The sequence below is a fragment of the Phascolarctos cinereus genome, unplaced genomic scaffold (assembly GCF_003287225.1).
Source record: "Phascolarctos cinereus isolate Bilbo 61053 unplaced genomic scaffold, phaCin_HiC Scaffold_1;HRSCAF=81, whole genome shotgun sequence".
Classification (NCBI taxonomy): Eukaryota; Metazoa; Chordata; class Mammalia; order Diprotodontia; family Phascolarctidae; genus Phascolarctos; species Phascolarctos cinereus.
The window spans coordinates 160,150,401-160,173,848 of record NW_027555514.1 but is presented as its reverse complement, the minus strand read 5'-3'; the positions used below and the strand labels follow the sequence as shown (position 1 = coordinate 160,173,848).

Genomic DNA, 23,448 nt, shown 5'->3' with positions numbered 1-23,448 from the left:
CTTCTTGACAATTGAATATTTTTATATGCTGATACACATGTATCTCTGCCTCAGTATGTGTGTGCCCAGATAGCCCAAAGAAGGAAAGTCAGTAGAGGGTAGGATTAAGAATGGAGAATAGTAGAGTCTCAGTATTGTATCTGAAACACTCCTAATGCCATCATTGATAAGAACTGCCAGGGTTGCTGATCTTAATTGAGGTAGACTGGGGGGGGAGGGGGAGATGAGGATAGCTATTCTATTCTGTTCCAAAGTAAACTCAGGAAATCCAGGTTGAACCTGGGCCACTCTGGGTACACTGTAATGTCAGGAAATTTTGGAGTCAGAGGATTTGTGTACAAATCTTGCTACTGAGAGTTGTGTAACCTTGGACCAGTCATTTGACTTTCCTGAATCTCAGTTTTGCCATGTGTATAATGAAAGGATTGAACTAGATGGCTTCTGGGGTTTCTTCCAGCTTCCTATCCCCTTGATTCAGCAGTCATTTAGTTCAACCTCAATCTTAATTGCTATCTTATTTGGGAATCCCTGTTTCAGGGTGGGTTCAGGGGACAAATGGTGATCATAAACTAGAACCTGACTTGCATACTGGACTAGACCTAAACCCTACATAATTCACGCTGGCTATAAACTGATCCAATCAGTCTGGTTAAGGTGGGACTTGAATGACTTACTTAATAGAAATCCTTAGCTTTCTCTAATCTGCTCCCTCTTGTTCAAGGCGAGGGCTGATTTCCCCAAATGGATTTGACTGGCTATTCACTTGCCACTGTTTGGTGTTGTATTGATTCACGGTTTCAGGGTGAGGGCCAAGTGAGCATGGGTTTCCTTTCTGAATCATGGTCACTTCAAAGTCCCACACACTTTCTTAAGTGTTGCATGTCTCCACTGAAACGAGCTCTCAAGGGCTCCTTAACGAGAAGAAAGCCATGTTGCTTGCATCCAGTAAGCCGAGCTTGCCAAGTCATACCTCTGTGAAATGAAAGGCCTAGAGACTACCCAAAGCTCTTTCAAAGGTTTGGCAACAGTCTGCTTTGCTGCTAAGCACTTAGGGTTTAATGGTTCTTTTTTAGTCAGATAGGAGAAAAAAAACGGGGAGGGGTTTCAATTTTACTTCTTTTCCATTTTTCAAAGTTCAGGCCACACCAAAAGAAAAAAAAAAAGTCCTCCTTCCCTATCCCCCATTCTTAACATAGGACTTGCTATTATGCTATTTGTACCCTCCCCTAATTCCACTGAATTCTATCCAACATAATTGATCTAACTATTCATGTGAGCATGCAAGCGACATGCTCTTGGTATTAGTTACCAGGTCATATGGAGGTACAACGTATTTTTCTCTGACTACATAAAGATCGGTCTGTTTTGCTCTGGGAAAGTAGGAAATGCTGTGGTGACATTTTATCAGCACAGGCCACCTGACGTTGAAGTGAAAGACCCTGGATAACACTCCTGTCAAAGAAAGGCAGGCTGTGATGCTCTAGCTCAGGGGTGGGGAACCTGTGGCCTTCTAAATCCTTAAGTGCGGCCAATTTGGATTCAGTCAGAAGGTCACACTTAAGGATTTAGAAGGCCACACGTGGCCTTAAAAGCCACAAGTTCCCCGCCCTGACCTAATCAACCCCTGGACTCCCTCTCACCACTTTTTATTCCTGCCTGAGCTCCTTCCAGTTTCTCTGTAGCCCTGAGGGTAGGGCTGGGTCTGGAGAGATTCCAACAGAGATTGAAGTTTCCCACCTTCTGGGACTGGCTTCCCAGGTGGGGCAGCTCTTGTGGGTGCCTGAGGTAGAGGGAAGGACAGCTTCCCACAGTCTCTGTCTTCACTGGAACCTTCACTGGAAGAGTCATTTTGGGATATTATTTTGCGGAACAAGATAACAATGATGATGTACATTTATATATAACTTAAAGGTTTGCAAAATATTTCACAAACATTATCCTTTATGGTCCCTAGAGCAATCCTGTGAGTTTAGTACTACCAGTATTTTAAAGATGGGGATACAGGTACAGGAGTCTAAATGATTTGCCTGAGGTCACAAAGCCAATACATGTCAGAGGTAGAATATTAACCAAGGTCTCTCTTGACCCCAAGTCTAGTATTCTTTCCATTTTACTGAACTCAAACTCGACACATTCCAAATTAAAGTCATTATCTAGCTATAAAACTTTGCCTGTCTCCTAATTTCCTTCTCTTGTGGTACCACTGTCTTTTCAGGAATTCAGGCTCAAAACTGCAGTCATCTTCAATTCTTCCCTCTCCCTCAACCCTCCATATCCAAGGAATCACCACATTTTGTCCAGTCTTCCTTAGCAATAACTTGCATTTGTCTTTTACTTGCCACTCCCATGTAATAATCCCAATTCATGTTATCTCTTGTACCAGCCTCTTTCCATTCTCTCCCTTCTTCAATTCATCATTCACACAGCTTGCCAAAATAATCTCCTTAATATTCAGGCATCACTTTGTTATACCCCTTAAAAAACAAAACAAAGCAAACAACCTTTGACAACTCCCCATTGCCTCCACAGTAAAATACAACCTCTTTAGCTTGGCATTTAAGACACCCCAGAATCGACTTTTCCTTCACACAGTGTACACTCTTACCAAAACAGGTGACTACTGTTCACTAATTTGAGAAGTAGGTCCTCTATGAATTTAGGCTGTATTCTCCCTTCGGCTCTCCAACTCCACCTATTGAAATACTTTTCCCATTTCAAGGTCCAGCTCCCATCTGTTCTCTGATCTCCATGGCTAGAAGTAATGCTTTTCCCTTTCAAAATGTTCATGCCATTCTATTTGACTTTTCCATGCATTCACTCATAATTCAATTTCCATTACATTTATTTACATACCTACCATGTTTTCCCTACTAAACTGCATGCTTCCTGAGGGCAGACAGGGTTATTTTTTCATCTTTGACTGGCACTTAGCAGAGTGGAACACCGTTTAAATAAACATTCTGTTGACTTGAAAGCAGCTATTTGGATTTACTTTCTTTTTTGGATTTGTCTCCTTTCCCACTTTTTGTGTAATCTAATGTTTATTTTATGTACTAAATTTAAAACTGTATTCATGAAAAGTCACAAAAGAATCTCTGACTAAAACCCAGGATAAAAGAGATGGAAGGAAGACAAGCATTTATTAAGTACCTCCTATGTATCAGGCACTGCGCTCAGTCCCTTAAAAAGTACCACATTTGAGCCTCACAATAACCCTGAGAAGTCGGTGCTATTATTATCCCCAATTGTACAACAAAAGAAACTGAGGTAAACAGGCCCAATCACTGGGGCCCAAAACCTCAGAGTCACCTTCAACTCTTCCTGCTCCATCACTTCCTAATGAGAATCCCAGGGCCTCCCAGAACAAATAGCCTTTCTTGTAGGAATTCTTTTTTTTTTTAAGGTAATTGAGGTTAAGTGACTTGCCCAGGGTCACACACCTACTAAGTGTCGTGTTAGGTCTGAGGCCAGATTTGAACTCAGGATCTCCTGACTTCAGGGCTGGTGCTCTATCTACTGCACCACCTAGCTGCCCCCCTTTTAGGAATTCTTAACCTGGGGTGTGTGAACTTTTTTTTTAATTGATAATTGTGTCTCAATATAATTGATTTCCTTCATAATCTTATGTATTTTTATTTTATACATTTAAAAATATTCTGAGAAGGGGGCTATTGGCTACAGGAGACTGTCAAAGGTGTCTATGACACAGAAAGGGTTAAGATCCCTTATAAGATCCCTCCCCACTCAGCCTTCAGTAGCTGCTTCCCTGTCTCCCCAAGAAGCTCTCAGACCCTGTCATCTCTCGTCCTGTTCTGCAGCCTTGTCTCCACAGATCTGCCCTCTGGTTGTGACTCAGTAGTAAAGGGCACTCCCATCCAGCGTCCTCCCCTATGTGCACCCAAACATCCAGGTGGTGATGCAGCATCACCAGCCACTTCTAATCAGGGGAGAAACAGACAGGAGAGCAAGTTTTCCTCGCTGACTGATGATGTGTGGCCAAGGAATCATTAACTTTCACAGAGCTGGCTAGTGACACTTTTGGCTGGGGACCAGCTTTTTTATGATTTTCCAACTCTGCAGATGCAAACATAAACTTAAATACTTATGTACACATACACAGACTCCATAGACACACACCCAGAGATTGACTGGGCCATGACTTATAACACTTGTTGAAATGGGAAGGGAGTTTAGTTTCCAGTCAAATGTGAACATCTGGAAGAGACTGTAATATTAGAGCTGTTTTAGGACCCTTGCTTCTACTGAATTTCCTTTCTGGATTTTGGAGCACAGATTTTCCTCGAATGAGGTCAGGCTTGGTCTCAGGGACTCAGGGACCATATCTCAGCTGACAATGTAAATCTGCCTTCCAAAGGGCTTGAGAGGATTGACTAGAGAAAAAAATTGGGAAGTCCCATTCAGACCACCAAATGCGCCCTGGAAAAAGCCTGATCATGAGAACTGTGTGGCATATGAAGCTGGAGCGGTCCTCATGGACAGGCCTCATTAGAATTTCTCTGAGTTTTGGTCCAATACGAAATTGTTTCCTTTCTGCATGGCCATAACTAAGAGCACAAATCAGTTTCTCAGCCAAAAAGGGAAGATACTGCAGAGGAAACTCCAACTATGTGTAAGTGGCTAATTGGCTAATTGTACATGGCTCACTGCAGTGCAGGCAGGCAGCTGCTTGGTAGTAGTTCATTACCCAATAAAAACTTTTGGTTTTGATTTTGCTTTTTCAAAGGCACACATACATGGTCAACTCTGCTCCTGGGTTAATGCTAACAGAATGTTTCTAATGACATGTTGTGGGAGTCTAAATCTGAGGCTGGGCTGGCCGGTAGAGTGTTTATAGAAGTATGTTATAAATACCAAATGTTGTTGAGTTTGACTCCTGCTATGTAAACAATCAACATAGCTATTTACATGGCCTCTCAACTCTGTGTGTGAATGTCCAATCAGTTGCTGGAAGGAAAACAGGCTGTAGGAAATCAGCAACTGATGTTGGAGAAGTTGAACCCTAGGTATTACAGGGCAATCTACCCCAACAGATAAAAGGTGTGGGGGCCAGGGAGGAAAAAGAGATTTTGAGCATATGATCAGGTATCGTCTGGTCTTTGGATTAATTGGCATTTGCCCAGGATATCAGGATTGGCAGAGCTCCACTGACGGGCAGCTTTCCACTGTGATTCTTTTTTTGCTAGGGAAACTCTAATTTGATCAATCTTTCTCCAGAGCATACTTGGACTGTACCTTATTTTATTCTCCCTCAAATCTTCAAATTGCTTATATGATTTTTCACCATTCTCTTTTTTTTTTTCACTTGTTCTGTTGACCTCAGAAATATTCCCACTAAGTACAGCCAGCTCTCTATCCATTTCAGATTGTCTCTGGGCAAATTGTCTAGTATACAGATGAAAAATAGGAAGGATATGAATGTGTATATGTTGCAGGGGTGGATATACATTCAGTGACCCTTTCTGAACAATTTAGACCCATTCCTACTCCCACATCAAAGTATTCATTCAAACAAGCCTCTCTATTGATTTTACCTGGCCACCATTTCATTCATGATCTCTCTCTCTCCCTCTCTCCCTCTTTCTTCCTCTCACTCTCTCCTTCTCCACTCTCCCCTTTTCACCCCCTCCTCTCTCTCTCTCTCTCTCTCTCTCTCTCTCTCCCCTCTCTTTCTTCCTTTCTCCTTCTCACTCTCTCCTCCACTCTCCCTTTTTCACCCCCTCCTCTCTCTCCTTCTCCATCTCTCCCTCCCACTCTCTCAATCCCAATCAGTTCAGATGTATCCCTCTTAGCAACACAGCACAGGCTGCCCACAATCTGAGAACAGGCTATCGAAAGACAAATAGCCACAGGTCCACATCGATGGGATCTATGCTGGGGATGGGGAGAGTGGCTGTGGTGGTGGAGAGACTTAAAGCAAAGACTAATGTCTAGTATCCTTGGAAATTTGTCTTACCCTTCATAGGGTCAGGAATGGGCCAGATAGTAACTCTGGATGAACTGGGAGACTTTGGGTTTCCCCACTTACAGACTAAGAAAAAAAATTCTTCAGTTTTATAAACACGTGCTATTTGCTGCCTGCTATTACCAAACTCTTTTTCAGTGATTAAAAAACAAAGAAAAACCCAACAACTTTGCTATATAATTAGCAACAATGAGGGGAATGTAGCATTTTCTGGAATCTTCCAGTTAATGAAAAGGTCACATCTCACTATTCCCTTTCAAAAAGGGAAAAGTAGAGACACAAAGAAGCTATGACTTTTGGACTCAACTTACTTTAGAACCAACCATCACTGCTAAAATGATCACAAACAATGAACCAACCAGCTTAGTAAAAATTCACTTGAGTGCTTTTAGTGGCTTATTTGCATAATATCAATATGGTGTACTATAATACAGTGCAAAGTATATCCGCATAAACCTTATGAATAAAGGCAATGCAAATGTTATTCTTCCCATTTTGTAAATGAGGAAACTGAGGCATGGAAAGGTTGGTAATTTGCCCAAAGTCACATAGCTAATAAGCAGCAAAGTCAAATTCAGTCATATTCTTGCATGCTTAAGTAATTTTGAAATGGTAGCTCTTAAGGGTGTACCTGCCCCAGGGAGGAATTAGATTTTGGATTATTTTGAATTGGCTTCATTATAAAAATCCAAGGCAATGTTACTTTCATCTTAGAAATGGTCTATCACAGCTTCCTGAGAGGCAGAGTGTGATATACAGGATGTCTCAAAAGTCTAAAAACAGTTTCAAGCTACTAAGACTTAAAACAATCCCATATTTTCTCCATATTTTGATAAATAACCATAGCAAAATGCCCAACAGTGTAGCTATCCTGGGCAAAATGAAAATGCTATCTGTATAGCATCAATATCTGCTAGCATCTGAGCAGCTCACATCTCTGTGGGGCTAACTCTACAGCAGGGGTGGGGAACATGAGGCCTCAAGGCCACATGTGGCCTTCTAGGTCCTTGAGTGCAGCCCTTTGACTAAATCCAAACTTCGCAGAACAAATCCCCTTAATAAAAAGATTTGTTCCACAAAACAAATCCCCTTAGCAAAAGGATTTGTTCTGTAAAACCTGGATTCAGTCAAAAGGCTTCACTTGAAGACCTAGAAGGCCACATATGGCCTTGAGGTCACACGTTCCCCACCCCTGCTCAAGAGACTTTAGATGCTCTCCACCTATAATAACCAGGTAGGGGCAATTTCACCTGGACTGATTTCACAACTGCTAAGTTACAGTTCAGTGTTTCCGCGTATAAGAGTTAGAGGCACGGAATTTCAACAGTGAAACATATGATAGATATCGGCTGGTTCCAGTCCTTCATTTTAAAGATGACACTAAAATCTAGAGAGGGCATTGACTTGTTTGAAGTCATATAGCTAATCAGTGGCAGAGTTGAGACTAGAATCCAGTTCTCTATATTATCTTCTAGTTTTTGTAAACCAAGTTTTATATTTGTATGAAAGTCTAGGGTGTCATAATATGTTTCTCATGCTTTTTACCCACCTGGGGTTATTTAGCAATGGTTCAAGAAACTATCCCAAAATGGGGTGTGATATGTGTGCGTTTGTGGGGGCGGGGTGTAGGGTTTTCAAAATAGAAAAATCTAGTGACACTGTTAAGGGTGGATTTTTCTCATGATAAGCATTCTTGCAGGGCTGGTCTTTGAGGATGCCCCATATGCCAGAAACTGTTCCAGACAAGCTTTTGAATCCTGCCAAGGCCCACTCAACCTTCTTTTGTGAGATCTGAAGGACTGATAAGTGGTGTTGGGGGTGGGGATAAGAATGGGGGAGAGGCTCTTTGATCAAAGCACCATGGGATGAGCAGAGACTACAAAATGCAAAGAATGTTAAATATATAAAGGGTCCAGCACAGGCTTCGGTATCCATGGAGAATGCTGAAGACAGTATGAATAAGAATCCAGAACCAGACCAAACAAGAGCACTCAGAAATAAGGAAAAGAGTCAAAAGGGAGAGAAAACAAGTCATTCTTAACAGAAATGGTTACACTGAATAATTAAATAGGGCAACTCCACTGGGAATCAGAGCACAATTAAATGGAGTACTTCCTATAAATATGATTTTCTTTGTCCCCTCATTCACTCAGTTCAAAAATCTTTACTAATTTTGTCCATGACATCAATTCCCAGAGTAAATTTCCCTGGTCGGAAGTTGTTCTCAGGGACAACATAAAGCTGCTTTGGCCACTTCGGAAAGAAATGTTAAATTGGAATAAACAGCAGTCCATTTAAACCCACTCCTGTTTCTGAAGCTTCACTGGGGACTCCATAATGCATCTAATTGAACATCTAAGTGTACATAAAAGCCCATCTAATAGCACATCAAATAAATAAATAAATACGGACTGCCAGATAACAAGAAAAACGATACTGTCATTTTTCCCCTCGAGAAAGATTTTACCCCATCTAAACTGGTAATCAGGTTGGGCCCTGTAGATAATGACTGATACTAGTTCATAGATGGTTGTTGGCTTTTTTTCTCTCTGTAGAATACCTTGGCACAGTAGAGTCTCCATTTTGACATTAATTTTTTAAAAAGTTATTCTTAGGAGCAATGAGATTTCTGAATAGGGCGTAGAGTTAGAAGGGACCTTTAGGGGACATTTAGGCCAAACATCTCATTTTACAGGTAAAGACAACAGAGGCCAAAAGAAGATGTGACTTTTCCTAGGGTAACAGAGAAATGAGTAGCAGAATTTAGACTGGAATCTAAGTCAAATGCTGGATTTGTAATGGAAGGACCTAGGTTTCAATCTTGGATCTTTTCCTTATTACCTAGGAGACTTTGGACAAATTGCTCAGCCTCTTTGGGCCTCAGTAAGCTCATCTGCAAAGTGAGGGGTGGGGTTAGAGGTGTGGACACTACAATCCCTCCCAGGGCTAAATCCAAAATCTTAAATCCTACATGTCCAATTCAATGTTCTTTGTGCTGTGCCAGGAGTGGGGAACCTGTGGCCTTTTAGGTCCTTGGGTGCAGCCTTTTGACCGAGTCCAAGTTTTACAGAACGAATACTTTTATTAAGGGGATTTGTTCTGTGAAGTCGGGAGTCAGTCAAAGGGCTGCACTGGAGGACCTGGAGGACCTCATGTGGCCTTGAGGCCGAAGGTTCCCCACCCCTGTATACCAATCTGTCATGAGACATGAAAACTTACCCACCGATTTCAGAAAGGGAAAAGAAAGTGGAATGCTTTAGTTTGTATTGGGTATGTTACAGATGGAGCTTGGGGGCTTCAGTGTGTGTGATAACATGGTCATGTTGATCAAAGTAAACAACATTCATTTACCACGATCCTTTTGAGGGGAAGGCACTTTCTAAATTTTTGGAGCCAGATATAAAGAGTCTGAGGTCCTCCTCTGGAATCAGAAGGCCCTGTCATCAAAAATGTCTGCCAAGCTGATTGTTTTTTTTTTTTGCTGCCTAATTTGACATCTGATTTCAGGAGAGAAATTGTAATGATTCTTTGGCAAAATTAATTAAATTTCTATTTAACTGCTCTGAAGACCAAAGGATGAAAAAAAACATATCCAACTTTTATATTGTGATGGGAAGAATTAGGTGAATACTTGGTGAACTTCAGAGGTCCCCCTTGACCCTGATGGGACTATAGAGGCATAACCTTCTATAATGGGGGCATCTTCTAAATGTTGATGCCTTTTGCTGGACAAAGGAAAAAGCACTGTCATTGGTTAACGAAAACAGCTGAAGGTTCTCCCCAGTAATCTAAGTCCACTTCTTTGACCAGTTATTCAAGTCAACACAAAATTTAAGTTTTATCATCAGCAAGAACTACCAGTTTGATTATATTTGCTTCATTACTTCTTGAAACAAATGCAACATTTGCACTGAATTGTCCCCTTCTTGTACACACATGTACAGACTGGCAGGTATGCTAAAAAAAAAAAAAGCCTATAGGCCACATTTACTCATATTTGCCAGTGCCAAATTCTAATCTTTTCTTACAGTGGTCTAAAAAACTCAACACAAATGTATTCTGTCAGTACAAACACCTGAAAATACTCCCACTGGCAACACAAATCCCCATAAAACTTAATATAAAGGAGCCATGAGAAAGAAGAAACAAAAAGATAAGATCACAAAAAGGTGTGTTTGGTTATGGTACACAGTGTTTTGATGCTGAAAGGAGCACAGAAGTGGGGAGGGAGGGTAAGAGAATGAGAAAGAATGAATAGTTGGGGAAAGAAAGAAAAAGGGGGGGTCCAAGATGCTGATGGAGGGGACAAAGTGGCCGCTTGTTCAAATCCTTTCTAGAAATTTTAGATTTGTAAAGTGGATTTCCTTTAGTACAGAGGCATTTGGGCAAATGCTAATTTGCAGGGGGTGAGTACAAACAGTTGATTTTCTATATTTAGGTATTGCATATTTGGGGTAGTTTTGTGAGACTTCTGCATGTGCAGCCCCAGAATACTTCCCAAACTGACATTTGAGCTTGAAAGGATTAAGAGCAACACAAATGGCTAGTCTGCAGGGTCCCCTCTGTCACATGTCTAACAACTCCTGGTGAGCTAAATGGCTTCTTTTTGGCCTTTTTCTCAAAGATTTAGAAGCCATGTATTAGGCTGAGTTCTAGTTCTACACAGCATCTTATTCATCAAGGTGGTCTCCAGGAAATGGGGTGAGGGCAATGGACTCCTGGGCAAAAGTGGATCCCAGAAGAAAGCAGGGCCACCACCCCTTTTTTTCTTTTGGTCGGGCAATGGGGTTAAGTGACTTGCCCAGGGTCACACAGCTAGTAAGCGTTATGTGTCTGAGGCTGGATTTGAACTCAGGCCCTCCTGACTCCAAGGCCAGAGCTCTATCCACTGTACCACCTAGCTGCCCCAAGGGCCACCCTTTTTGAAGGAGATTTCGAACCACTAGTGCCTGGTACAGGATACTTCCTCTATTCCATCCTACTTCTAAAGGGGAAGCTATATTTTATTTCTTCCCAAAAGGCAGCCCAAACCCAGAAGGGTGAATGAGCTATGCAGTACAATATCTGATCTCCCTGGCACATGGAAGAAAAGCTGTGAAAACTCCCCCAGTCCAGAGTTGGAAAACCTAGCAAGTTCCAAAAGTCAGTTGCCATTTCTGGAGAGCTTTCAGCATGCCGGCAATGTTTTTGTAAGGCATATGGAAACATTCCAGAGGATCTGTTTAGGCTGCTTAGCTCTTCTGACTGTGTTAATTGTTTGTTAAAGTCATTAAAACCCTGCTTACCACAGGATGCCTCTGGGCCCTCAAAGGATGGGAGGACATCCTCACCCCTGCTACTGTGGTCATTCATGTGCTCATATTATCATCATGCCACTTGCCACCCCTGCTTCAACTGGGTCAGAAGCTCTAGGAAAACTTTAAGCTTGTTGCTGGGGCAAGAGCGGCCTAAACTGGAAGTAATACGGTGGAGAAGACTTGCATGCAGAGTGCAGGGTATAGGCCACCCCCTACTCCTTTCTAAGTGCCGTCGTGAGGCTTCAGTTGATATGGCTTTGGGAATGTGGTGGTGCCCTACAAAAAGGCTGGTCGGTACTATGAGCTCAGTGGGACTTGTGACATGTTCACCCTGACTTTGGTCTCTTGGGATTCCAGTTTTTCATCAGTTTCTCTTTAGGGATACACATTATTGGGTACACATCTTAGCTAGTTTCTTCTCCCAAAGTCTTATTTTAAAATAGAATTACATTAACGGACAGACACTTTTATGTAAAGGAGCCATTAGGCCCAGAAGATCAATTATTTTGTGCTTATCATAATTCTGTGCTTAAGCCTTTTATTGTCCTTTATTTTCTTTTTTTTCTTGAAATGGAAATTTATTGTTTTGAATTAATTTAGTTTTAGTTTTCAACATTCACTTCCATAAGATTTTGAGTTTTAAATTTTCTCTCCCTCTCACTTCTCCCCCTCCCCACTCAAGACAATGTACAATCTGATATAGGCTCTACTTATACAGTCATATTAAGCATATTTTCCCATTAGTCATGATGTAAAGAACAATTAGAACTAATGGGAGGAACCACGAGAATGAAGCAATAAAACAAAACAACAAAGGAAAAGGAGCACAAATAGTATGCTTCCATCTGCATTCTGACTCCATATTTCTTTCTCTGGGTGTGGATAGCAACTTCCATCATGAACCTTTTGGAGTCGTCTTGAGTTGCTGTGAAGAGCTAAGTCTATCAATGTCAGTCATTTCATAATGTGACTATTACTGTGTCCTTTATTTTCTCATGTGTGGGCAGCTAGGTGGCCGCAATGAATATCCTGAAGTCAGGAAGACTCCTCTTTCTGAATTCAAATCTGGCCTCAGCCACTTATTAGCCCTGTGATGCTAGGCAAATCACTTAACCCTGTTTGCCTACGTATCCTCATCTGTAAAATGAGAAGGAGAAGGCAATGGCAAACCACTCTTGTATCTTTGCCAGAAAAAAAAATCCCCAAAAAACCCAAATGAAGTCATAAAGAATTAGACACGACTGAAACAACTGAACAACAACAAAAATGCCAGCTATTATTAAGTCTCAACTCAACACTAATTTAGGACTCTAATTGCGACATAGAAGTAAGGCTCTTTATTCATGGCTATGGAATGAATCTCCTAGTAGGATTATGCTTTCTTCATCTCCTACTCTTACTTTCAATGGGCCTTCAAGCTAGCCCACAACAGTCTCTATGATTTAGTACTATGGCAGCCCAGCTGAGATATCCAAAAAGAGAATCCACAAAGGATTTGGATTTGATAACCTATTGTACCTCAGTTACAAACACATTTTAAGATAACTCAAACAGTTCCTCAGAAGTCACAGAAACATGATAGCTTTTTTAATATTAACCTAGTCTAGCTTTCAAATAATAACCAAGAGAAAACAAACCTTTTTTCATTGTTAAGTCCCTAACCTGGATAGATCCTGTACAGTTATTGTTGACTCAGACACCGAGTACTGAGGTTTCTGGTCTTGATTCTGGCTTTGAGTGTTATCACTGGTCACTGGTATCTGAACTAGAGTTGTGTCAGAAAAAGAGGCGACACAAAATTTAATAAATGTGGATACCTGTAAGTGCTTCTTGGTAAAAATTTGGTGAGATGGGGGTTTGAAGCTATCAGAGTTGAATTATCCATTTTGCAGATGACAGTTTTTGATGTTAACATTCTATTTTTTGGTATGAATAATTATGAGTTGACAAAGCTCTGTTAAAGAAGATCCTGGTGTTTTTTTTCTTCCTTCGTAACACGAAATGGTTTAGTGGCAAGAAGCTGGAACTTTGGGTCAAAAGCCTGGTTTTAATCCCAGCTCTATCATTTAATTCTGGGTGATTTTTGCAAATGACTTCACCTCTCTGGGTCTTGTTTTCTTCACTTGGAAAATGGGAATATGGTTTGAAGAGATGACTTTTAAGGTCCCAATTCAGAGCTAATATTACATTATTCTAAAATGAAGAGGTATGTAGGGGAGAAAATGAGGGAATGAAAGAGAGCAAGAGAGTTAGAACAGCATAGAGGATTATTCAAAGAGGCAGTGTGGGAAACAGGCAACAGAGACACAGAGAGGTGGAAAAATAAGAATGAAATACCCAGCTCCTCTTATGGATTATAAAAACGAAAACTGGAGAGATTTCAAAGACAGCCACATAATGATACACATCACTCCCTAGCCCCCCAAAGAGCCAAATTCCTACTGAATTGTTCCCCGGTGAACCATCCATCCATCTTCTGTCCAAATTCCTTTCTTTGAACTTAGTGGACTCAATGATAACCAAACTAACATTCTCCTCTCTGGGGCCACTTTATTCTACCAGTTTAATAAAGAAGTAAACTATGGCCAAATACTAATTGGATAAACTAAAATAAACTTAGATATGCAAAGTGCCTTACAATTCTACTCATGGATAAAGAAGATTGGAAAGCTATCTAGGATGACATAATAGGCCGATATTGCCATCTCTCTTGATATGCTTTTAATACGAGTCTCTGAATTTGAACTGGTTTCTTGCCATCATTCTCTGCCAGGAAACCTGATTGTTAGTATTTTCCTTGGAGATCTTTCCATTATAATTTTTCAATTTGTTCTGGTCTGGGAAATGTGTGAAAACTAAGGGAAAAAAAGGAAAGGAAGCCCCTTCAAACCTTTTGTTGTGTGTTGACAATGAGTTTGGTAACAGCTTCCTGCCTGGCTTTCCCCTCTCTGCTGCATGTCCTTTAGTTTTTCCAGATTTATCATCAATGTCTTCATGTCAAAGGATATTGTCACTGATTTATGTGTACTCTCCCCATTCAAATGTATTTTATGTTTCCCCCTTTTCTCTGGTACATTAAGGAATGCAATAGGCTATCAAGGCTCACAAACACTTCTGTTTTAGGGAACAAAAGTTGTCAGAGTGAGTTAACCAGTTGTATAAAACCTCCCCCCAAACCCCAAACAATGGATTTTATGGTTTGTCTTTTCTCCTAAATACATCATTCATTGGTTCTTGGGGATCAGAGACAAGAGAAACCTGGCCTTCTCACTTTTAGTTTTCCTTTGTGATGACAAGGAAAATAACTTGCTTAGGGAAATCTGTGATGAGTTTTAAGTGATGCCTATCTCCTTAAATGACTGGCATGTTTACCAGACCAACTGTTTCCTCCATCGGGCTAGTTAAGATAGCAAGACATTAATACAACAAATAATAACAGACTTACCTTCCTTGGCTTCACTTTATCATGATAGTCATATTGGAAAATTCCTTTGTAGCTGAGTCCTAACCACCATGGAATTCCCTGCTTATCCTAGGATATTAAAAAAAAAAAAAGGGGGTGGGGTGAAGTGAGGTAGGATTAATATCATTGTCTACAGAGGCAGAAGTTTAAAGATGAACCAGGGGAAAAGTCCCTGGTTCATTTGAGGAGGTGGAGGGAGAGTGGAACTTGACACAGGGAAGGTTTGTTCATTTTGAATTTTTCCAAAGGCAGCTTTAATTATGTCTAGGAACTGGCACAGAATTATGAATTCTAGCTTATTATCATCATGATTGTGATTTTTATCATTATTCCAAAAGTTATTTAAAAAGTATTAACATCCCGTGTTATAGGTTGCTCAAAGTTAGGAGCTTCATCTACTATATACAATTCTTACAGGGTTCCATGATCTAGTGAGGGTTTACTATACGCACAATGCTGAAGAAGAATGAGTACTGGATCAGGAGTCAGGGACCATAGAATCTAGTCCCAGCTGTACCACTTATTATCAGGGTGACCTTAGGTAACCACATGCATACTAAGTAAGAATAAACAATAACTTTACATGGAAATCCTTTCTGGGCCTTGGTTTCCTTTGCTGTAAAAGGAGGTGTTGAACTAGATTATTTCTAAGGTCCCTTCAAGCTTTAAAATGCTATGATTCTATGAGAAATGCCTTGTCCTTTTTACTCTTGGGGTTTTGGGAATTGAGGGCTGGTTCCCTCATTCAGCAGAAATGAATAAATGCATTTTGTGGGAGTTTAGAGCAGAACAATAAAGATGGCTTTCTGGAACTGAGGAATTACTGACAAGGACAGTTTCTGAGTTGTATAGCAAAAGGTTGTAAATGACAATGCAAGAGGGCATTTGGGCATCCAGTGGGATGATTATTATTATAATAATGTGCATGCCTGTAGTCCCTTTTTCTGGGGAGGCTGTGGCTGGTGGATTGCCTGAGTTTGGGAGTTCTGAACAGCAGTAGAGTTAAAAATGTAATGAGTGATCCACACTAAATCAGGCAATAATAAGGTAAACCAGGACAGGAGGGTCAGCAGGCTGCCTCTAAAGAGGGGCAAACCAGCCTAGGTCAGAAAAACAGAGCTGTTTTATCAGTATTGGAATAGAACCTGGGAGATTTAAGGGAAAAAAAAAGGAAAGAAGGGTAGAAAGGAAGGAGAAAAGAAAGAGGAGAGGGAAAGAGGGGAGGAAAGAAGGGAAGACAAGGAGGAGAGGAAAGAAGGAAAAAGGAAAGCAGGAGAGAGGAAGGAAGAGCATAGAAACGAAAACTTAAAGATTCTTACTTAAATAGAAGTTTTTTTGTCACTAGATAGTAAAATTTTAATAGTTATTCTAAACATCTGCCTAATACTTCACATTTGTGTATCTATATCTATATGTAGACATAGTCATCAAAAATTTACAAAGTGACTTCCAGAAGGGTGGACTAGATTACATTTTCCTTTATATGATATAAAAAGGATGTTCTTCTTTGTTGGAGTTTCAAGGGCTGTTAACTAACCCCAAAGATGCTACAGGTCTATGGTGAGAACGTTATAATGCCCACTAATAACCAGGTGTCTCTAACTCTGATCTCACTGAGAGCCGAAACCTGTAGGATGGCAAATGTTTTTAAAGCCTGGCATGTCTCAGGGCCTCAGGGGTAGTTCTGTAAAACTTCCCGTCTATCAGAATAGGATTTTATTTGGAGAAAAATGGTTGGTTTTTTTTGTTTGTTTGTTTTTGAGGCTTTGAATATAGGGTATGGGTGGGGTTTTTTAAAGCATATTTGTAAAGATGTCATGTCTTTGCTTGAAGCTTCTTGACAAAATCCATGTCTATATATCACGTTTTCAGTAATCATAGCAGGAGTGAATCTATATTACTGAAACACTGGATTAAGCAGGTTAGCATATTTATAACCCCATAAGAGAATGCATTAGGGAAATAGCAGGGCTACAAAATGTTACATCTTGATACAACTGATTTAGGCAGACTTGGACTCCTATGCCTTCTACTCAAAGAGGGAGTTGAGCAATTACCGATGCTTTGAAATTCCATAAGAGTCAAGAATCCTAAGTCATTTAGTCTCCTCAAGCTTTATTGCTGCTCACTAACATAAAGAACAAAAAAAGCACATTTCCAAAGTTTACTCAAAGACAGAATACATACAAGAAGGGCATACATAAAGCAATCTTTTGTTAAATTGTAAAGCAGTCCAAGCAAAGGCCTACCATGGGCAGTGAAGTTTAAAGTCTCCACCAGACTTGTCATATTCTTTGGAATATTTATAGAAGCCTTTGGAGTTGGTAGGTTGAAGAGAATTCTAACCTCCATATTGAGAAAGAAAAATTGAAATTAAGTCTTTCTCTCAGAGCAAACAATGAATTGGAGTTTAGAAATGAAAAATTTTAGGCTTCTAATTTTCTGCTCAGATCCCTGTGCTATTCCTCAATTTGGAATATTTCTAAAGTAAAAAAAAAAGCCAAACAAAATACATAATTTTGTTTCCATGAGCGTTCTCTTATAATAGTTGGAATTTTTTTTCCTCTCTGAAGTAATAGCAGGGCAAACTGGAATGAATTTAGTAGCTCTTAAAAGCACCTAATTTAAAAATGGGAGTACTTCTCAATACTAGAGCCAAAGTGTAATGAATTCCCAGTCTCCTCAGGTTAATAAACTCCTTTCCTTCAAGTAGCTAGATTAGCTACAGGTTTCTTTGGTTATAATCCATTGGGCTTGCAAGTCTTCCAACTCAGGAAGCTAGGTGGCACAGTGGAAGATGCTAGTACCTACCTCCCAGAGTTGTCGTGAGGACCAAATGAGATCATATTTATAAAGTGCTTAGCACAGTGCCTGGCATGCAGCAGGCATTAAGTAAATGCTTGATTCTTCCTTGACTCCTTCCTCAGGATCTGAGGATCCTATAACAGGTTTGGCATGATTTCATTTTACAAGTCACTCAACCAAAGTTAGCAGAGGACAGTCCAAGAGGCCCAGTCTGAAGAAGAGTATGCGATGGGATAGCCCTTCTAACTTGAAATTCTCTGATGTTCAGAAGTGTATGATGGGTTAATTAATTGAAGGTGGTGACTAATTATCCTCCATTTCCATGAAGACAAAACAGTGGGAAGAGGGTTTTCATTACACACTTAGGTTAGGTATCAAAGAAAACTTAGTGAATGCAAATCTTGTAAGAATTTGAAATAAGTTAACTAGACTAAACAAGAAGCATTCTGAATATATCATGTGACCTTCAGCCCTGGTCTTCTAGTATACAATCCTAGCATGTGGCTCTATCACAGAAGTTGAATTGATTAATGTAACTTGAATAAAGTCCAAAGGAAGGACAGAAGAAAGGAAAGACGAAAATGAGCATTTATTGGTGATCCTGAGGGGGTGGAGCCAAGATGGAGGAGTGAAAGCAGTGACTTGCTTGAGCTCTCCCCCAAACCCCTCCAAATACTCATAAAAAATGGCTCTAAACAAATTCTGAAGCAGCAGAACCCACAAAAAGACAGAGTGAAACAAATTTCCAGCCCAAGACAACCTGGATGATTGATCAGAAAGGTGTATCCCGGGCTGGGAGCGCAGCACAGCGTGGGTGCGCAAACCTGGAGCAGGCCTCAGAGGACTGAATCGGGGGCAGCTGTGGAGGTTTCCAGACTCCTCAATCCACCAATGCCAAAGACAACTTAGAAGGTCAGTGGGAAAAGTCTGTTTCTGTCGGTGGTCAGAGAGGAAGGCGGGGTTTCAGCTCCATTCCCCAAGAGCGTGGCCCTGGGGTGGGCAGCTGCTTCCCGAGCTTCCAGCCCACAGACTGAGGGGGAAGCCAGTGGCTGATCAGAGAGGGACTGCAGGGATCTGTTTGCCAGTGCTGACGCAGGAATCTCTTGCTTTGCCCGTGTGGATCTGGGTCACAGTTCTGGGCAGTGCTGGGGTGAGGAGGAGCGCTGGCATGGTGGAGCTTGTAGTGGCTGTGGAGAGGAACCCCTCCTCACAGTTACAGGACAGAAAGGAATACTTGTGGTCACAGGCCAGGAAAGGAGTAAACACCTCGCCCCTTATCATACCACCTTGGAAGAACTGAAAATTTACAGGTCCCTACAAGTATCTCTGAAAACAGCTACACAAACCCCTGAAGCTTGGGACAGTACACTCTCCACATTGGAAGCAGACTCTTACCTTAACAAAGAGTTTAAAACTCAAGTAATTGGCTGGGATCATGAGCAAGCAGCGCAAAAAGAGTCAGACTATATTATCTTACTTTGGTGAAAGAAGATCAAAATATACAACCAGAAGAAGACAACAAAATCAAAGCTCCTACATCCAAAGCCTCCAAGAAAAATATGAATCAGTCCCAGGCCTTGGAAGAGCTCAAAAGGGATTTTGAGAAGCAAGTAAGGGAAGTAGAGGAAAAACTGGGAAGAGAAATGAGAGTGATGCAAGAAAATCATGAAAAACAAGTCAACAGCTTGCTAAAGGAGACCCAAAAAAATACTGAAGAAAATAACACCTTAAAAAATAGCCTAACCCAAATGGCAAAAGAGGTCCAAAAAGCCAATGAGGAGAAAAATGCCCTAAAAGAAAAATTGGCCAAATTGGAAAAGGAAGTCCAAAAGATTACTGAAGAAAATACTTCCTTAAAAATTAGAATAGAGCAATTGGAAGACAGTGACTTTATGAGAAATCAAGACACTGTAAAACAAATCCAAAAGAATGAAAAATTAGAAAACAATGTGAAATATCTCATTGGAAAAACAACTGACCTGGAAAATAGATCCAGGAGAGAGAATTTAAAAATTATTGGACTATCTGAAAGCCATGATCAAAAAAAGAGCCTAGACATCATCTTTCAAGAAATTATCAAGGAAAACTGCCCTGATATATTAGAACCAGAGGGCAAAATAGAAATTGAAAGAATCCACAGATCTCCTCCTGAAAGAGATCCCCAAAGGAAAACTCCTAGGAATATTGTAGCCAAATTCCAGAGTTCCCAGGTCAAGGAGAAAATATTACAAGCTGCCAGAAGGAAACAATTCAAGTACTGTGGAAACACAATCAGGATAACACAAGATTTAGCAGCTTCTACATTAAAGGACCGCAGGGCATGGAATATAATATTCCGGAGGGCAAAGGAGATAGGATTACAACCAAGAATCACCTACCCAGCAAAACTGAGTATAATCCTTCAGGGGAAAAAATGGTCATTCAGTGAAATAGAGGACTTTCAAGCATTCCTGATGAAAAGACCAGAGCTAAACAGAAAATTTGACTTTCAAATACAGGACTCCAGTGGAACATGAAGAGGTAAACAGGAAAGAGAAATCATAAGAGACTTATTAAGATTGAACTGTTTACATTCCTGCATAGAAAGATGATATTTGTAACTCATGAGAACTTTGTCAGTATTAGGGTAGTTGAAGGAAAAAAATATGTATGTATGTATAGATAGATAGATAGATAGATAGAGGGCACAGGGTGAGTTGAAGATTAAGGGGTCATATCTGGAGAATAAAATTAAGGGATGAGAGAGGATGATACTCGGAGAAGAAAGGGAGAGGTAGAATGGGGTAAATTATCTCACAAAAAAACAAAAAGAAAAGTCTCTCACAGTGGAGGGGAAACAGGGGAAGGTGAGAGGGAATGAGGGAATCTTATTCTCATAGGATTTGGCTTAAGGAGGGAATAACATACACATTCAATTGGGTATGGAAATCTGTCTTACCCTACAGGAAAATAGGGGGAGAAGGGGACAAGAAAGCAGGGGGTGATAGAGAGGAGGGCAGATTGGGAAAGGGGTAATCAGAAGCAAATACTTCTGAGGAGGGACAGGGTCAAAAGAAAGAATAGAATAGATGGGAGGGCAGGATAGGATTAAGGGAAATAGAGTTAGTTTTTCACAACATGTCTACTAAGGAAGTGTTTTGCATAACTGCACATGTACAACCTATACTGAGTTGCTTGCCTTTTCAATGAGGGTGGGTGGGGAGGGAGGAAGGGAGAAAATTTGGAGCTTAAAGTTTTAAAAACACATGTTTTTAAAAAAATGTTTTCACATGCAACTGGGAAATAGGAAATATAGGAAATGGGGGTACAGAAGTCTATCCTGCTCTATAGGAAAATAGAAGGAGAAGGGGATAAGAGAAGGGAGGGGGAGAGATAGAAGAGAAGGCAGACCAGGGGAAGGGGTATTCAGAATGCATGCCATCTTGGGGTGGGGGGAGGGGTGAGAAATTTGGAACTCAAAAACTTGTGGAAGTGAAAAAAAATAACAAAATCAAAGATGATGGCAAAAAAAAGAAAATGAGCATTTATTAAGCACCTACTATTTTATCCCCATCTTATATTTGAGGAAACTGAGGCACGTAGAAATTAAGTAATTTGTCCAAGGTTACATGTAAGTGTGTGAGGCCAGATCTGAACTCTGGTGTTTCTTCCTCCAGGCCCAGAGCTCTATCCACTATGCCACCTAGCATACATATGGAAAAAATTGAGGTAAGACTAGAAAAGTCTTATGTTAATACATAGAGCTTTCAAAAGAGATGATATTTACAATTGCTTGACTTTTGTTGTGTCCAGTTTGGCTTCTTGTATGCTATTACTTTTGTATTCACTCTAATTGGAAGGAACAGAATTTAGTAATTCTCTTGACTTTTATGCTTGGAGCATACAACCCTTTTAACTAAAGGAATACAACAGCAAAATCTTTAGCATGGCTTCAGTGGAAAACTGAGAAGGATATTTTTCAAGAGGAAGGTTTGTTACCATTAAAAAACTGGGTTCCTCTATTCTGGAGTCACTTACCTTCACTGCATAATAATGTACTCCATAGGTAGGGAGAGACTCTACGATGCTCATATAGCTGTAGAATAAGGAATACAACAGGTGAACACAAAAAGAAAATATGCCAAAGATGTCATTCAGTAAAAATTAGTTTATTCTATATTCTTTTGCATGGAAGATTTCCCTTGTCAGTCACTTACTTGAAGGTAACATTATCCTTAGGGAAGTTTTCAAACAAACAAAAACAACCTTCATTAACATTGGAGAGTTCCTACTTACTTTACAATTGCTTGGCCTCGGGTTTGACCGTTCAGCTTCTTGTAGTGTTCTATTACTCTGTCCTCACTGGAAAGAGAAGGAATATCATTTAATTATTGTACAGGTTAATGAGTGAGCCTCTTGCTACGTGAACTACTTCTCCTCAAAGGATCATTCCCAGATGATTCCAGGGCCAGACAACTCCAGGTGGAAAAGATTTTTCCCCACTGCAGTGGCATTTTCATTCTCAGCATAAAAGATTTCTCGCACAGACTGCCTAGAGATTGATTAAGAAACAATTTTCCTCAAAGGACTTCCAGCTTGACTGTAATTTTCTTAATTCAGTCAAATGCACAGTGGTGTGGCTGGAGACCAGATTTTGGGAATAGCCTCTTGCAAGGTGCTAAGACATTGCTGTGTTGCGGTAGCATAAGGTGAAGGACAGGCAGCATGGCATGGTGGGTAGAGTGCTGGACTTGGAGTCCAGATGATCTGGGTTTGAATCCTGTTCTGGACACTGAAGAGTTATATAATACTGGACATGTCCTTTATTCTCCATTAACTTCAGTTACCTCATTAGGGAAATGAGGACAATAATAACACTTACTTGGTTGTTAATCTCTTAAGCCTGCCAATGGAACCCAGTACCACCTACAAGTGTAACTTAATGCCACTGGTGGTACTGTAACCTATGCTCACCCTGTGTCCATGTGCCAATAACTTGGTAGATTGGAAGGACAGGTAAAAATTCTGAGTTCTAACTATGGTCCAGCCACTGGACCTCATGGAAGAATGGATGTTCCTTGGTTTAATTTCTGTTAAATAAAGGTAACTGAACTCACCTAGGAATGGACTGTGTTATTGAGGATACTGTCCCATGTCCCCTCCTCCCTGCCTTGCTCCCAACCACTGTTTGGGCATTCTCTCCTCTCTCTCTTTTGGATCCCTCAGTCTTCCACACTTCCCTGGTCCACTGTCTCCATTCCCATCCCCATACAGTCTCCACTTATCACCTTGCCCTAGGGCTGTTTCAATTGTGTGGCAGCAGAACTTTCAGTGTCAGGGTGGAGGAAGAAGTTTCAGTAGGGCAAACTCCAAGGGTGATATTCCATCATTGCTAAGGTTGGCTCCTCTGACCCCAGCATTAGAATTAGCACTGTTTCCAGTCCTCCAACTTTTTACCTATACCCCTAATCCAGTTTTCAATTCAGCCCCTTTTCCCAACTTCTATCACAAAATGACCAGCATACTCTGGATTATTTTTTTCTAAGAGAAATAAGAAAGATGAGCAGTGGATAAGAGTGGGATAAGAGTAAGCCTTTTCATGAGTTGTCTTTTTAAATTTATTATCAGCAATAAAAATAATTTAAAAGCCTCAAAAGGGCCATGGGATAATAAGGTTCCATTCCACAAAGGACAGAAAACCTGGTCAGATGCAAAAAAGTGGGTGCAGTGGAAAGAGAACCATTCAGGGTAATCCATGGGATCTCCATTCAATCAAGAAAAAAAAATATCCACACTAAATGAGACCAATAGCTGATTCATCCAATCTGATGCTCTCCTTCTCAGAGTGGCACTATAAGGAACATTGGTGAGAAGACCTGGTTGTCCTGCATGATCTCAATATCAATAGTTTAGGAGAGCTC

At 40.6% G+C, this 23,448-nt stretch overlaps 1 protein-coding gene and 1 long non-coding RNA gene across 8 annotated transcripts in view; one reads left to right on the top strand and one right to left on the bottom strand.

Annotated features, from left to right (window-relative positions):
* The window catches only part of FRMD4A (FERM domain containing 4A), a 767,521-nt gene that overhangs the window by 80,906 nt on the left and 663,167 nt on the right, over positions 1 to 23,448 (bottom strand). For all 6 annotated transcript variants that reach the window (XM_020999677.2, XM_020999676.2, XM_020999675.2 and 3 more), the window contains 3 exons: positions 21,824 to 21,889; positions 21,566 to 21,623; positions 14,726 to 14,812 (listed from right to left, as the gene is read on the bottom strand). In XM_020999677.2, coding sequence (XP_020855336.1) covers positions 14,726 to 14,812; positions 21,566 to 21,623; positions 21,824 to 21,889 — 211 coding nt within the window. The remainder of the gene's footprint in view (positions 1 to 14,725; positions 14,813 to 21,565; positions 21,624 to 21,823; positions 21,890 to 23,448) is intronic.
* LOC110217333 (uncharacterized) overlaps positions 1 to 23,448 on the top strand; it is a 184,954-nt gene that overhangs the window by 5,518 nt on the left and 155,988 nt on the right. The window lies entirely within an intron of this gene.